The sequence below is a fragment of the Salvelinus namaycush genome, chromosome 15 (genome assembly GCF_016432855.1).
Source record: "Salvelinus namaycush isolate Seneca chromosome 15, SaNama_1.0, whole genome shotgun sequence".
NCBI classification, from domain to species: domain Eukaryota; kingdom Metazoa; phylum Chordata; class Actinopteri; order Salmoniformes; family Salmonidae; genus Salvelinus; species Salvelinus namaycush.
The window spans coordinates 17041659-17058762 of NC_052321.1; the positions used below are offsets into that span (position 1 = coordinate 17041659).

General features: G+C 41.3%; 1 protein-coding gene across 2 annotated transcripts; it reads right to left on the reverse strand.

Moving 5' to 3' along the window:
* Positions 1-4662: 4662 nt before the first annotated feature.
* On the reverse strand, positions 4663-15586 carry LOC120060234 (rho GTPase-activating protein 11A-like). 2 transcript variants are annotated; one of them, XM_039009395.1, is made up of 12 exons: positions 14882-15586; positions 12220-12287; positions 11988-12084; positions 11613-11869; positions 11345-11508; positions 11096-11236; positions 10864-10938; positions 10281-10454; positions 10045-10183; positions 9687-9795; positions 8675-8795; positions 4663-8536 (listed from the first exon to the last, which is right to left on the reverse strand). In XM_039009395.1, exons 1-12 carry the CDS (start codon positions 15011-15013, stop codon positions 7011-7013), a joined length of 3003 nt encoding a protein of 1000 aa, XP_038865323.1. In that variant the 5' UTR covers positions 15014-15586; the 3' UTR covers positions 4663-7010. The 2 variants fall into 2 exon arrangements, with proteins under 2 accessions (XP_038865323.1, XP_038865324.1); XM_039009396.1 differs by lacking the exon at positions 10864-10938.
* Between the last annotated feature and the right edge of the window lie 1518 nt (positions 15587-17104).

Below are 17104 nucleotides of genomic sequence, written 5' to 3' on the forward strand. Positions count from 1 at the left end.
TTTGGACACTGTGTTAACTAACCTCCAGACGAGCTTCAATGCCATACAACTCTCCTTCCGTGGCCTCCAACTGCTCTGCTCTAAATGCATGCTATTCAATCGATCACTGCCCGCACCTGCCCGCCCGTCCAGCATCACTACTCTGGACGGCTCTGACTTAGAATATGTGGACAACTACAAATACCTAGGTGTCTGGTTAGACTGTAAACTCTCCTTCCAGACTCACATCAAGCATCTCCAATCCAAAATTAAATCTAGAATCGGCTTCCTATATCGCAACAAAGCATCCTTCACTCATGCTGCCAAACATACCCTCGTAAAACTTACCATCCTACCGATCCTCGACTATGGCGATGTCATCTATAAAATAGCCTCCTACACTCTAATCAACAAATTGGATGCAGTCTATCACAGTGCCATCCGTTTTGTCACCAAAGCCCCATATACTACCCACCACTGCGACCTGTACGCTCTCGTTGGCTGGCCCTCGCTTCATACTCATCGCCAAACCCACTGGCTAGAGGTTATCTACAAGTCTCTGCTAGGTAAAGCCCCGCCTTATCTCAGCTCACTGGTCACCACCCACCCGTAGCACGCAACACCCACCCGTAGCACGCGCTCCAGCAGGTATATCTCACTGGTCACCCCCAAAGCCAATTTCTCCTTTGGTCGCCTTTCCTTCCAGTTCTCTGCTGCCAATGACTGGAACGAACTGCAAAAATCACTGAAGCTGGAGACTCATATCTCCCTCACTAGCTTTAAGCACCAGCTGTCAGAGCAGCTCACGGATCACTGCACCTGTACATAGCCCATCTGTAAACAGCCCATCTATCTACCTCATCCCTCTATCTATCTCATAATTTATTTATTTATCTTGCTCCTTTGCACCCCAGTATCTCTACTTGCACATTCATCTTCTGCACATCTACCATTCCAGTGTTTACTTGCTATATTGTAATTACTTTGCCACCATGGCCTATTTATTGCCTTAACTCCTTTATCTTACCTCATTTGCACTCACTGTATATAGACTTTTTGTTTTCTTTTTTTCTACTGTATTATTGACTGTATGTTTTGTTTATTCCATGTGTAACTCTGTGTTGTTGTATGTGTCGAATTGCTATTCTTTATCTTGGCCAGGTCGCAGTTGCAAATGAGAACTTGTTCTCAACTAGCCAACCTGGTTAAATAAAGGTGAAATAAAAATAAATAAAATAAAAATAAGACTAAGGTTGCAAAATGTGGAAAAAGTCAAGGGGTCTGAATATTTTGTTAATGCACTATTCCGGACTCCGACATTGCTCGTTCCGATATTTCTTAATTTTTTACTTTTTGGATTATGTGTTTATTGTTTTGTATTTACAGGCATTACTGCACTGTTGGAGCTAGAAACACAGCATTTCTGTGCACCTGCAAATCTGTATGAGACCAATAAACTTTGATTTGATTAATTCCTTTTGGGGATGCCAATTGATACAGTGCCATGTGATAGGATTGTAGGCTATAAGAAAGTTTTACCACAAATAGGCTAACAATGCATGTGGCCCAACTGGATTGCACGCTACCATTTATTGATTCAATTTATAATGACAGAGCTAGTTTTGGCAATATATTCATGAGATGTAAATGATAGACTCGGAATAAATTGATCACATTTCATAGCATAGGCATAGTTCCACAAGACTAAATTGCAGTTAAATTCATTTTTCAATAGAATAAACGTATTTACTGAATTATTCAAACTGTCCCCAATCCATAGGCTTTATGATATGAGCATTTTAGGCTAGGTAGTATGGGGTATGTTAATGCGAAATGTATCATGTTCTGTATCCTGAAATTATAATTTCAGTGACCTGTTTCCGATTTGGAGAAATACAAAATAATTGTTTATATTTTTTTATTTGGATGCATTACTTTGCCAAAGACCCAAATTGCTATAAATTAGGCCTACTAATATTTACGATTGCGAAACGAATAAGCCACAAAACATTAACGTTAGGTTAAATTAAAAAAAAAAAAATTCTGACCGAAGTGTTTGTCACCTGTCTCGCCAAATTGAGAAATGTTTGATTTTAATTAGACGTATGTTTAGCCTTATAGAAAACAGCCAAAAGTTGTAAAAATCTCTCATTAAAAACTGTCATGGACACATGTGTGCTGTAAAGAAATGCTGAGAAATGAGCATGGCGTTTGAATATCTATTAGAGAAAAGCCCGACACACCCCACGGCAAAAATTGATTGTTTCGAAATGAAAACATAAGCCCCACAAGACAAGTCACATTTTATTCCTGACATTTCCGCCTATAGACTCCTTTGTCTCACTTCATTCCCGTCCATTTACACATTTTAAGACCGTTTCATAAACAGTGCTTTTATTGATTATGGGGCAAAGACAGTGCGTCAATATGTGTTATGTTTAAGCTTTAGTAGGCCTATAGGTTATAGCCTACACGTTGTTTAGGACAGGAACGATCCATATTTCACCTTGGCAAATAAGCTGCTAGCTATGCATCTTAGAATATAAAAATAAAACAAATATGTTTTTCTATCGGATAAACCAGTCACAGTAATCTACACCTTTGATTAGTTTAGGCAACTTTACTTCATATTCGGTAGTCAGGCGTTTTTCCTGAGGCATACATATCCACACCCGTGTGCCAAATGACTCGCACAGCGCCTATGCTGAAGGTCTGCACAGGATATGTTGAGTTCTGAAAGGAGTGGATTTGTTGATTAGGCCATGTTTGCAGTTATAACCGTAATCCTGAGTCTTTCCACTCTGTTGCTCGTCAGAGTCCTGCATTATTTGTAGGTCTACTGGCCCCATCTGCGCAACACATGGTTGGCGGCCAATATTCGCAGCAACGTCAACATAATGCAAAGCCATGATAATATAAGGGGCTTTCAAACAAAAAGACATGCAGCGCACATTACGGTTGTGCACAGGACTGTGGTGAGTGAGGTGTGAAGGCAATTAATTGACGTGCCAGCAATGTGATGGTATTCCTATTGCTGAATCAATTCAATTAGTTGACAGACCTCGTCAGGATGCATTGTGCGCAATTATTATTTTCAGATTTAACACGCCATCATGGCTTGATAGCCTACTGCTAATCTAAACTCTGGTGAAAAATGGTCTCCCCTTTTAACCTAAATAATAAAACAATCTACAAATGTATATTTTTAATAGGATAACAAACATCCATACTCCATTACCACATAGCTGATGTGTGTAGTGGGTCGTTAGGGACATCATATGCACTACATCCAGGATTTTTATTCCAGATAGTGACCATTGCGCAGTATTCAAGCATATCCACATATCCCCTCCCTCTGTCTATAATGTTTGAGGTCTAAACACCTCAATAACAACTATAGTTTATTTATTGATGTCCTCATGAATACTCCATTACCAGTGCTAAAGGTGTGCAGTGGTAAGGTCATTTGCCTGAGGTTATCAGACAAGCATTTGATTCAACTAAGAGGAATTAGTGATATCATGTTGATCAAATTTTGTTATCCAAATTTTGTTACATTCCTATGGATCAATAGTGATATGCCTTCACAAGCTCTCTTTCCCTTGTAGGTGAGAGTAGTGTCAGCTTGTGGCACAGACATTCTCAAAAAGACAGACAGGGCACCATCTGCTGGATTAAGCAGTCACATAAATCACATATAAATCTCATATGAAATACAGTAGTGCTGCTACACTGAACAAAAATATAAACGCAATATGTAAAGTGTTGGTCCCATGTTTCATGAGCTGAAATAAAAGATCCCAGAAATGTTCCACATGCACAAAAATCACATTTCTCTCAAATTTTGTGCACAAATTTGTTTACATCCCTGTTAGTGAGCATTTCTCATTTGCCAAGATAATCCAGCCACCTGACAGGTGTGGCATATCAAGAAGCTGATTAAACAGCATGATCGTTACACAGGTGCACCTTGTGCTGGGGACAATAAAAGGCCACTCTAAAATGTGCAGTTGTGTCACAAAACAGATGTCTAGTTTTTAAAAAAATCTTATGAATTTGAATATACTCTCTTTTTTTCTAAGCAATTCATGTTGGCTAACAAACTAGAGATGGCAATGCGTCTCTCGCAGCTCTTCACCGTCTATCGCTCAGTAATGTTCATTCTACCTTTCTTAGGGTAAGGGTCAATGCTCCAATTGTTTTTTTTGTCTATATGTCTATTTAGAAAGCAATACGCTATGATAGGGACTGGTCATTGGGTTTGATTTTCTACTGCAGTGTGCAGTTTGGGTTTTGCACTATTGTTAATGTTTACTCAGTTCAAGCACCAGGGATATTTTTCTACATGTGCACATAGCAATATAGCAACAATACCTGACAGGGATAACCAATGCAGAACCGCCAAATGAACAGATGTTTTACTAATGGCATTATCAAATGACTGGAATGATCACCTGATGCCACCACATAATCACTTTCATAGCATATTGTGGTCCAAATTATTGTTCCACCATTTTTATATACTCCAAAATGTATACTGAACAAAAAGCGCAACATGAAAAGTCTTGTTCCCATGTTCCATGAGCTGAAATAAAAAGATCCCAGAAATGTTCCATATGCACAAAAAGCTTTTGTCATATTTGTTCACATCCCTGTTAGTGATCATTTCTCCTTTGCCAAGATAATCCATCCACCTGACAGGTGTGGCATATGAAGAAGCTGATTAAACAGCATTTCAAGGTATCCTATCCAGATCGATAGATTAGGGTCCAATTCATTTATTTCAATTGACCAATTTCCTTATATGAACATAACTCAGTAAAATCTTTGAAAATTATTGCATGTTGCATTTATATTTTTGTTCAGTATACATTGCAGCTGCTCCAACAAGTGATTTTAGTACACCCCCTTCTGGAAGTAAATTGCAATTACCAGAGGTGATTGGCTCGACTCAGCATCCGGCCAATTTCTTCTTGAAGGATGGTCATGTAGCCAAACAGTTATAACATTTGACTAAAACAATCATGTCAAACCTTTCTTTCATTATTTACATGATCACATCTCTCTATTATGCATGGGAATACTTTGGAACAGATTTCCAAAACTTCTAATCACTTGGAACGGATTTAGTTTTTTTTTTGTCTTTTAAAATCCGCCAGTTGGGGAACTCTGCCCTAAATAATGTCGTAAACAGCATGTGTGCAGACAGTATTATGAATTGTTCCCAAGTTAAGAAAAACATTTTTAATGTTTGGATTTTTCTATTTAACAAAAATGACAAGTTTTGAAATGGTCAGACTGCAATGCAGAGGTGCTTTAAATAAATACTGCTTGACAAGTTTTATTCATAAATTTCCCCCAAAGGTGTATTGGTCAGTTAACATGTTTAATCCAAAGCAAATTAACATAGTAAAAAATAGCCCTTAATTATAGAAAATAAAAGTAGGGAAATAGTTTCGTAGACCTTTACCAAATTAGGACCGCAATCAAAAAATAAATAAAAGCAAAAATAAAATCTTAATGGGCAACTCCGCCACTTTCAACATCTGGGTTGTTATGAAGTATTTAGTGATGTCTTACATAGTTTGTGTAACTTTATGATTTCATGTATATTGACTGTTTGGCTCGACTCAGCATCCGGCCAATTTCTTCTTGAAGGATGGTCATGTAGCCAAACAGTTATAACAAACATAGTTTGTGTAACTTTATGATTTCATGTATATTGACTGTTTAGTGATGCGCAAAACCAGAAATTGTTTTCAAGTAGGATCCCTGAAATGACTAATAAAATAAATGGACAGTAATTTTCAGCTATCGATGTAACCCATCTAGTTCTGATCATATGTTGCTCGGTTGTCTTCGTCTAATATCTGTAAATAAATAGACGCTCAAAAACCTATAGAATGATATGTATAGCTAGTTTACATCAATGCGTTTCTGTTGTTCAAGGCTCAAATTGCCATGATTCCATTTGGCAAAACCACTCCCACCATCAACAAAGTTGCAGCTCCAAATAGCCTATATTCTCATTAGTTCCCAATAGGCCTAATATTGTTGGATGGTTGCTAAGGCTGTATTTGGCAGCTATTGTTGATCACACTACTTCCAATGCAACAGGGTTAGGTACTTAGCTAGCATTGCTAATGTCAGCACAAAATATACATTAAATGAGACTAGGATTCCATAGTGATTTGCCTGTAAATGTCATAATAAATGTGTTCTAACAGGCCTACATGTTGGACTGTTGTTTAAGACAGTAGCTAAGATTAAACTCAGTTGTTATTGTTGCAAAAACCTATTTTGGATGTAGCAGTCAGGCTAGCTAGAATGCTAGCTAACCATCAGATACAGTAACGTATGCTTAGCATTTGTTAGCATCTAAATTATATTATTTGAGTGTAATGCAGTTGATTGGTGAAGGTGGGATGAACATATATTCAGCATGATATACATGCAAGCATTATAATATGAAATGCACTCAGATGAAGCTTGTAAAGCTAACTGCCGACTGGACGGAGCATTGCATCCTGATAGGTGAAACGCACCCTGGGAATTGTAGTATACTGTAGATGTGGGCAATGCAGAAGCTTAAATGACAAAAACTAGTAATCGCGCAGTATGACAGACAAAAATTAGTATCAGATCTTATGGTGGGGCATATACTAACAGCATAATAACTGGTTATAAAGTGGTTTTGTCCTTTAACTCTAAAAACTTCACGCCATACACCCAACCGTTCAGCAATTGCCTTTCACACTAGTCTAACAGACTACAAACACCTTCAAAAATACACATTCCTTTACACTGATATGCATGTGCAAAACTATTTTACCAACAGAGTAAACTACTAAGGCAGTGCAACAGATCAGTCACCCCAAGCACTCAAAGAACAGTATCTAAGAAGTAAAATAAATTAAATCCCTGAAAACAACTGAAGACATAAAAATTGCAGGAATGTTTTGAAGCCATACTATGAGACAGTATATATCCAGATAGGGAGACCTGCATAGTGAAGGGTGAGTTCTACTAGACTAGAGGTCTATGGGCTTGGTGGCTGACAGCAGTCTGCCCTCGCTGAGGGGGTTCCTGGGGGAGCCTCTGTAGTAACACATATCCTTCTCAGCCACCTGCTGTACCACAGACCTCCCACCTTCACCTCCTGGGTCTTTAACGGGTGTGTCACCTTTGGCCTTCAGTTGTACCTTGTTGGTCACGTCACTTAGAGTGTAATTCCTGGGTTTGCGGGCGATGCTGGCTGGCTTCTTGGGTGGGACTGGAGGAGGACAGGTTTTTGTGGAGCGGACCATGTCAAGTGTGGGGCCTCTCTGGTCGTCTGCCTGGCCCTGGTGAGGCTGGCGCTGAGCCCCAGCAGACAGGCCACTCTCCAGGCTGACAGCCCCTCCCACAGGGATGGCGGTTACCTGGCTGGAGGAGGTGATACCAGCCGGTACAGGCCACCTGTTCCCCAGCAAGGAGTTGATCCTGCGGATAGACTGGCGCACAGGAGTACGCTGGAACTTGAGGGGGGACCTGACTGCTTTGGCCTGTGATTTGGGTGAACACAGGGTGAGCTTGTTGAAGCGCTGGATGTGGTCTACCACCCTTAGCCTGCGGGTCTCCAGGGTGCCTGGGGAAGGCAGCTCCACTGGCTGCTGTTCCTGCCTCTGGGGGTGGGCACTGGGTTCTGTGGATGCCACAGCCTCATCTACATGTACCATTACAGGCACTGTACCCACAGGGGGAAGAGGGGTCTTGAGCTCCTGAAAGTACTCCAGCCCTGAAGCTCTGTATGGAGTGGACTGGACCCCAGCAGCAATGCTGCGTGTGAAGTGAGCAGGGCTCTGGATGTCCAGGGCATCGATCAGCTTGCTGCAGTTCACCTGCTCAGCCACAGTATCTGCCTCTCCCGCCACAGACCTGTCACCAGCATACAGCGACCAGTCACAGGCCTTCTCTGACAGACTGCCACATCCTTCCACTTCAAACAGGGCACTATCTATATACAAGGGAGACAGAGGAACAAACTCAATCTGACCAAATGTGATGTTCTGGTCATCAGCCAGATGCCTCCAAGGAGTTGGCATGCCAGAACGCTCTTTGTTTGGTGACACACATTTGAGTGTAGAAGATTCAGAAGGAGTTGAATCTGTTGAATCGGTTTGAGTGTTCTCAGGCTGTGTTGCCTTGCCCCCTTCAGATGGGGCACTGTCGTCCCTCAGTACTCCCTGTAGGTCGCTGCCGGACTCAGTGAAGGCTCTTTTAATCTTGAGCAGGGTGGGCCTGGTCAGAGTCTGGCTGAATGAGCTCTCACTCTCGAGGCTCTCAGCTCTGGAGGGGAAGGGGAAGCTGGCCACCATGGGGGGCTTGGCCACCACGATGGCAGGCTCAGAGCAGTAGTTGTTCTTCAGACACATGTTAATGGGGGTGTCAGTGAAGGAGCCTCCGCTGAAGACATGGCCCTCATCAGGGGTCTCCCCACTCCAAGACGTCCGGAGGGCACTGCCGTCACACTGGGGGGTTAGCAGGTTGTCCTCTGACTTACTGTAAAACTTGGAGCCTGTGGAGCAGTGGGCATTAGCAGACATCACTTCCCACAAGGGACAACAAACACTGATCCATTTCATGCATTACTTTAGCACAAATTATGAAAGTACATTATAAATAATGTTAGTAAGTTTTAAAAAAAGGGACTCACCCTTTGAGGCACTCTTGTTTTGCAAAACAGTAGGGCTAAATTTGGCATCTTTGGTGAAGCAAAAACTGGTGGTGCTCTCTGGAGTGGCAAGTCGCCAACCAATGAACTCTGAACCCTCTCTCTGAATCGCCAGCATGGAATAAGAAATTACATTGTTGGGATGGAGCCATATACTTTTTAGTCAATCATATAATGTTGCCTTACACTAAAACCTTTTTAAGTTATGTGAAATATTTTCTTAACTCTTCTTGAACTGCACTGTTGGTTAAGGGCTTGTAAGTAAGCATTTCACAGTAAAGACTATACTTGTTGTATTCGGCACGTGACAAATAAAGTTTATTTGAAAATCTGATGCATCATAATTTAAGGGTCTTCGGTGTATGGTAAAAAGTTACTCAGATGAAATTAGTGTTGGTCAATATTGTTTTATTAAATTGCAAATATACATCAGTATGTGCATTATAAAGTGACCCATGCATAAACCAAGTTACAGTTCAGTTTAGGTAAATATAATATTTGGTTAATATTAAATATTTTTAAAGTCTTAAAATGTTAGATTTCACTTATATTAAATATTTCAGATCCTAGAATATAAACATCTTGGTTCACTAGTTTATCAGTATAAACATTCCATCAAATGTTACAGAACAGTCATGCAGAAATAACAGAATTCTCGCCTTGAAAACAAGAACGTTTGATTTAAAGTAGAAGCTCACAACCTCAAAATGGGCTCCAGTCAATTTATTAACTGAGCATGCATTATTGAAAGTAAACATATGCCCAACAGCCAAAAAAGAAAACCTAAAAAGATTAGAAATAAGTGCTACTGTGCAAAATTGTACCTTACAATTGCACCCCATGCATAAATGTAGATGATTTATTCTGATTAATACAATTAGTAAATTAGCTAGGGGGGGGTGTCATCGTCAAGGCTGGGATTGAGAGCAGTCTTTTCCTCCCATTTGAGGGGCAGATAATCAGTGTGAGGTCATACATGGGTATCTACACTTACAGGGTCTCTGCTGCTCTTGCCCAGGCTGAAGCGTAGACGCAGGGACTTGCGAACATTTTCTTTCTTGGCGACCTTGGGAGAGAAGCAACCAGCCTTCCCCGACTCTACTCTGAAAAACAGACAAGAACATACTGTTTCAACCATTGTCAAGTTATAAATATTATACAATATAAACATTTAATAAGAAGGCCTCTCCTCCGATGCAACAGAGTGTGACATGAAAAGGTTGGTGTGTTTGAGATCGTTATCAGCTTAGACATTAAGTTGTCATCTGCTTGAGCAGTACATGAACAGGGTGCATTTTCAATTCCACATAGGATCAGGAAATAGCCTTTGAGAAACCACATGATGTATGTACCTGTCGACAAAATGTCGGTGACTCAGTCGTTTGCTCTTTCTCCTTGCAGACCTGGCAGACTGCCCGCTGGACCTCCCAACTAAGGCCAAAGCATTATGGGAGGAGTCGAGGGTTTTTGAGGCACTTGGGTCAAGGTATCCTGAAAAACAGGAGCAACACACTCAATGCACATGAATACTTTTTAGTAAAAAATAAAAACTTTGATTAAATACGGCTGTGAGTCATTGTGGAGTTACCTGGTCCAGGAGTGGAGCTTCCACCGAACAGAGTATTAGGAAATAATTCTAAACCAAGGTTCTTTTTGATGGATCTCCGTTTCTTGTTGGAGAATCCATAACTATGACCAGATTCCAAAGGAATTTCTCTCTTGGAGCTGGGAGTAATTATCACAGGAGTTGCAGAAGAAAAGACTGGGGGGGAAGAAAAGGAAAAAAAATTCACAAGAGTGAATTCACTATTAGGTCAGTCTCCCACATAAATATTCAGAACAGCTGAAATAATTCGCTAAAATTCTTGATTAGCATCGATTGATAAAATTAAAGCCAAAAACAAGCACACAGACAGAGTAGGCAAGACAATTTGGGCAGGCATCAAATCATTAATGTAATAGCAAGAAAAAAAATGACAAGACAGTGTTACTACTCATTCACTACATAAGCGCAAATGAAAAAAAATCTTTAAAAAATTAAGAGTTGCATTTCTGTGAAAGACAAGCAGCTGATTCCTTGTTGCAGGCTGGATTAAATGAATGCGTCAGAGCTATGGGGCATTGACGCTCTCATTCGACGGCAGGAGGCGAAACCTAACCGTGGTACCTACCATATCTGTCAGACTGGGGAGTATTTGTGGGCGTTCTATTTGTTTTTAACTTATTCAGAGCTCCATTGACCATATCTGCAATGCAAAAACCATTCCATATCTTGAAATTCAATGGAGATTTACAGAGGAAGAATAAGCCTATAACATTGGATCATTTAATATAACTTCAAAGACGACCCAATGCTGGAAAAAATACAAATTCTACGGGCAATGTTCTTCCAGGGTATCTTACCCCCTAGACTGCGCCTGCATCTCCTCTTGGCCCCTGAATTTGTGTCCAAGTCCTCTAGTCGCTCAAGAGTAGGGGACAGAACACCTGCCTCACAGCCCAGCATGGTTGGAATCTTCTCCATGATGAACTGAGGTACCACACCTACCACACAGAGACACATTTTAGATACTGTTTGCTATGAACATTCCCTTTTAACTTTCAATCACCAGTTGATTGATGACACTACAATAACAAAGCTTGAACTGCTACCGAAGTCTGAAGCGTGTTCTATAAGGCAGTGGACCACAGCTGCCTGTTGCTTGAGGCGTTTCTCTGTGCTGGCGTTCATCTTGTCTGCCCCGTCTCCAGCGTGTAAGAGGTTGGGAGCCAGGATCACAGACAGGTTACTGCTGTCCATCTTATTCACACCACTCCTGAGAGAAAAAGCAAAACCAGATTGAGAAAGAATGATTGACCAAGTCCAAATGGTACAGTGTGAAATGATACTATTTAATGAGACAAACTTGTGAAATCATACCTTTGAGAGACTTTGTTGAGGAAGCCAAAAAAGTAACGTAGAATGCTCATGTTCCGGTCAGGCAGTACACAGGACAGCAGTAGGGTGGCATAGGTCCTCTCCTCCTCTGTGGGCAGCTGCTGGGCCTTGAGGAAGGCATCATGCAGCTCTGTAGGCATAACAGGATCTGGTAGCTCCCTAAAGAACTGCTTGACCAAGCCAGCCACATCACACGGCAGGGCAGTGGACAGGCACCTCTCACCCTTATCCAACTTCACCTGCACAGAAAAAAAACAAAAAACAATACGGCCTTGTGTTTAACTATTCCAGCAGCCAGGGCCTTCCTATTCATAGCAAGGTCAACTCCAGCAGGGTCAATCTCCAGCCATCACTCACCCGGAGTGCTTTCAGACGAACAACGGAGCCAGACTTTCTGAACAAGCCCTCTGTATCCACATGCTCCAGCAGACTTGCACATGCATCTATGAGAAAGCTGGGCGAGCAAGGGGATAGGAGAAACATTAGGCCTAAAAAAGGACAGAGAATAGGCCTAACACACACAAATGAAGGACGACAAAATATTTTGTTAGAAATTAGAAGTTCTAGCTAAGATAAACACCTATCTTACCATGGTATACTCCCATTCTCCACACTGTACTGCAGAAGGCTTTCCAGCGGTACACCAAACACTTTCACCTGGAAAACATGTTAAAACAAGTTTATGTTTGATTTCAATAAGGAAGGCTTTGCATGGCAGCTGGTTTAATTATCCTACATAGGCCTAAGCTCACTAATACGCTTCGACTTGGTATCCCATCCAACTTCCCGCCACGGAAATGTCTGTGAAAGGGCACACGTCTTTACATGGGATTTGTCCCCATTTAACAGAAGGCCCCGAAAGCTGTTTTACAACAGTTAGGCATTCCCCTACCAAAAGGAAGTAGTTTGTAACTCATCACCTGATCAAAATACAAGCTAGCGCTATGTTGTGGCTGCCAAGCGTCAAACATTCCGCTAAGTATTTTAGTGAGAGACTGGAAAATAGGTGCCTAGTTGTGCTTTTGAAAAACAACAGCCTACTACAGTATAATGACAGCCCTGTGCCTTTTACTTGCTACATTTTCAGCCAGTAAATTTCACCTGCCCCATGGAAAGAAAGTACAAGTTTAAATGGACCAAACCAACTGCCTTAAATCAAATTAGGCTAACTGCCAAAGGCAAGCATGTGCCATGTACTACCGTCTCATCACCAAGCCCAATTAAACAGTCCACTGCACTATTATGTATGCCAAATGTGTCTACTATTGTCAATCATTTGAAACATTAGCAACAATTCACTTCAAATCAAATTTTATTGGTCACATACACATGGTTAGCAGATGTTAATGTGAGTGTAGTGAAATGCTTGTACTTCTAGTTCCGACAGCAGTAATATCTAACAAGTAATCTAGCAATTTCCCAACAACTACCTAATACACATAACTCTAAAGGGGTGAATGAGAATATGTACATATAAATATATGGATGAGCGGAATAGGCAAGGTGCAATAAGATGGTATAAAATACAGTATATACATATAATATGAGTAATGTAAGATATGTAAACATTATTAAAGTGGCATTATTTAAAGTGGCATTGTTTAAAGTCACTAATGATTCATTTAAAGTGGCCAGTGATTGGGTCTCAATGTATGCAGCAGCCTCTGAGTTAGTGATTGCTGTTTAGCAGTCTGGTGGCCTTGAGATAGAGACTGAAAAGCAGCTTCTTGGTCCCAGCTTTGATGCACCTGTACTGACCTCGCCTTATGGATGATAGCGGCGTGAACAGGCAGTGGCTCGGGTGGTTGTTGTCCTTGATGATCTTTTTGGCCTAACTGTGACATTGAGTGCTGTAGGTGTCATGGAGGGCAGGTAGTTTACCGCCGGTGATGCGTTGTGCAGACCACACCACCCTCTGGAGAGCCTTGCGGTTGAGGGTGGTGCAGTTGCCGTACCAGGCTGTGATAAAGCGTGACAGGATGCTCTCGATTGTGCATCTGTAAAAGTATGTCAGGCTGTTGGGTGAAAAGCCACATTTCTTCAGCCTCCTGAGGTTGAAGAGGTGCTGTTGCGCCTTCAGTTTGTCTGTGACGTGTACACAAAGGAACTTGAAGCTTTCCACCTTCTCCACCGCTGTCCATTCAATGTGGATAGTCCACGATCTTATCCTGTGTTTTGTTGATGTTGAGTGAGTTTTTTTCCTCCAAAAACCACACTACGAATGCCCTCACTTCCTCCCTCTAGGCTGTCTTGTAGTTGTTGGTAATTAAGCCCACTACAGTTGTGTCGTCTGCAAACCTGATCATCGAGTTTGTAGGCGTGCATAGCCACGCAGTTGTGGGTGAACTGGAGTACAGGAGGCGGCTAAGCACGCACGCTTATTGGACCCCAGTGTTGAGGGTCAGTGAAGTAGAAATGTTTCCTACCTTCACCACCTGGGGGAAGCCCTTCAGAAAGTCCAGGACCCAATTGCACAGGGCGGGGTTGAGACCCAGGGCCTCCAGCTTGATAATGCTTTTGGAGGGTACTATGGTGTTGAATGTTGAGCTCTAGTCTATGAACAGCATTCTTACATAGGTATTCCTCTTGTCCAGATGGGATAAGGCAGTGTGATGGCGATTGCATCGTCTGTAGACCTGCGGTATGCAAACTGAAGTGGGTCTAGGGTGGCCAGTAAGGTGGAGGTGATATGATCCTTGACTAGTCTCTCAATGCACTTCATGATGACAGAAGTGAGTGCTATTGGGCTGTAGTCATTTAGTTCAGTTTTCTTTGCCTTCTTGGGTACAGGAAGAATGGTGGCCATCTTGATGCACTTAACTAGCTAGTTACGAACCACCAACACAATTCAGACGGACAGACTAATCCAACAATGAACGTGAATTACAATGACAGAATGCAAATTAGCTAGTCAGCCAGAATGGTTCTCAAAAGGACTCTTTTCACGCCACTTCGTTACGAAGCGACTTTCGCTAACCCATCCATTTTCCTAACCTGAGACGTTAATTATCCTAACCTGCTGCCTAAATTACATTAATCTGTTACGAAAACAAACCACTTCCGTAACAGGGTTTCTCGGTTTGCAAACAAGGAATTTTAGCTAGCTAACGTTAGCTACTTAGCCCACCAACTGACTCATTCAGGCACTGTTTTACAAACAAAGTCTGACAATTCTGTCTAAGAGTAACGTTAAGCATTTGAGTGTTTATCTAGCTTGTAAGCTAAACAAAAATAGACGTAGTTAACGTTACCTTGTTGTTAGCTGTCAACTTGCAGCTGGTGCGTGCTTTGTTTTTGTTCCAATTCTTAGTCTTTATCCCATAAGCAGTACGAAGGTGTTGCACAATAGCCAGACGCATCACATTTCTTTCCATTACCTTCATCTTTCACTTTACAAATTACTTTCACTGTGCCTTCTTAAACTTTCAACATATACTGTACCAACTTAGCCAACTTGCAGGTCTATGCTTAGCTACTATTATCCCTCTTGAATCTAACGCGTCAGCATAACATCTAAATTAGTTATCGTAGCCCACGTCCCCTTCCTTTTAAATCGCCAACAATTCTTTGCGTATGCCCTTCTCATTCAAAACAATCTAGCTAACTTGACATACCAAATCATTCTACACGTAACCTGCAACTAGCTAGGTCGACCAAAAGCAACCGCCGAGTCACTGCCAATTATCCAGTCCCAGCAGAATCGACCCAGCTAGGCGCGATCATTCTCGTGTGGCTAGCCCACGTTCGAAATCATCTAACGTTAGCTAAATAACAATTCTCATAGCTAGCGAACCATAACTAATGTATATTACCGTATGCCTAAATCTATATTCTAGCATTTACCTGAATACATAGCTATTCTCTTGTTTTTATATAATCTGAATTGCCTTAGCTAGCTACATTGCTTGCAGACTACGTTTCCCTGAAATATTTTTCCGCACATCTTTTAAACGGCAATAGCGTTTCACATGTTCCGCTCTGATTGGCTAGAGTGGGTTCAAAATATTAAGACCCACACAATGTTATTTTTCTTCTTCGTTGGGGTTTATCGGCTGTTGGCATCCAACATTATGATGCATTACCGCCACCTAATGTACTGGAGTGTGGGCCAGAGATTTTTAAAAACAAAATCCTAACTCAAACCCGTTTCTATTAAAAAAATATAACAACATATTTGAACCTATGGCTGCGTTTCAAACTCAAAGTAGACAGCCCCAATGGCTGCGTTTCAAACTCAAAGTAGACAGCCCTATGCCCTTGGGGGAATCCCCGCGGTCATATTTATCGTCGGTCCAAATGATTAGCCAAGCAAGGGAAGTTTGCAAGGCCCTCAGCCCTTGTTTTTAATGGAGTTTGCGAGTGTCACTTCGGGGCCTGAAACGCCCCATAATTCAATTCGCGACGATTGTACATCTGCTAAGAAAAGTCCGCCGAAACTTAAAACCTCAATATCATTTTGGAGTGAAAATACAAGTGTAAGTAAAAACGAATGTAAATAGGTTAGACATTTTGCTACTAATGTACAAACACATCTCCTAAAAGTAATTATGTTTTTGTTTGGTGAGCTTTTGGAAATTGTCAAACGTTTGCCTTCTTCAGAAGTAGCTAGGCAGGCAAACATTAGTTCGCTTGCTATCATACAGTAGGCATATATTAATAATTATTTAGTAAATATAAGTTGACATGCAATCATAACTGACTGTGGTGCATATAAAGCACCCACAAGCTACTGTATCAATATATGATCCACTGTCTCTGTTTCCTGGCAATAATCACACTTTCCTGTCGGATTATTTCCTATCACATTTAAAGTCTTACTCAACTGGCTGTGTCCTACCCGTAATCTTGTAACAATAGCCTCCTCTATTCTGCCCCTTCCTGCTGTCCTGATTTTCACTCATTATAAGTAGTGTCTTTGTACGTCTTCCCATGAGCACCATTGCAGGGCTGCTATTTGTTCCTTGTGATGGGGTATTTCTGTGATCCAGCATGACCAGGTATTTTTTATTTTTCACCTTTTTATATTTCACCTTTATTTAACCAGGTAGGGTAGTTGAGAACAGGTTCTCATTTGCAACTGCGACCTGGCCAAGATAAAGCAAAGCAGTTCGACACATACAACAACACAGAGTTACACATGGAATAAACTAACATACAATCAATAATACAGTAGAAAAATCTATATACAGCCTGTGCAAATGAGGTAGGATAAGAGAGGTAAGGCAATAAATAGGCTGTGGTGGCGAAGTAAAAACAATATAGCAATTAAACACTCAAATGGTAGAATGTGCAGAAGATGAATGTTGCAAGTAGAGATACTGGGGTGCAAAGGAGCAAGATAAATAAATAAATACAGTATGGGGATGAGGTAGATTGGATGGGCTATTTACAAATGAGCTATGTACAGGTGCAGTGATCTGTGAGCTGCTCTGACAGCTGGTGCTTAAAGCTAGTGAGGGAGGTAAGAGTCTCCA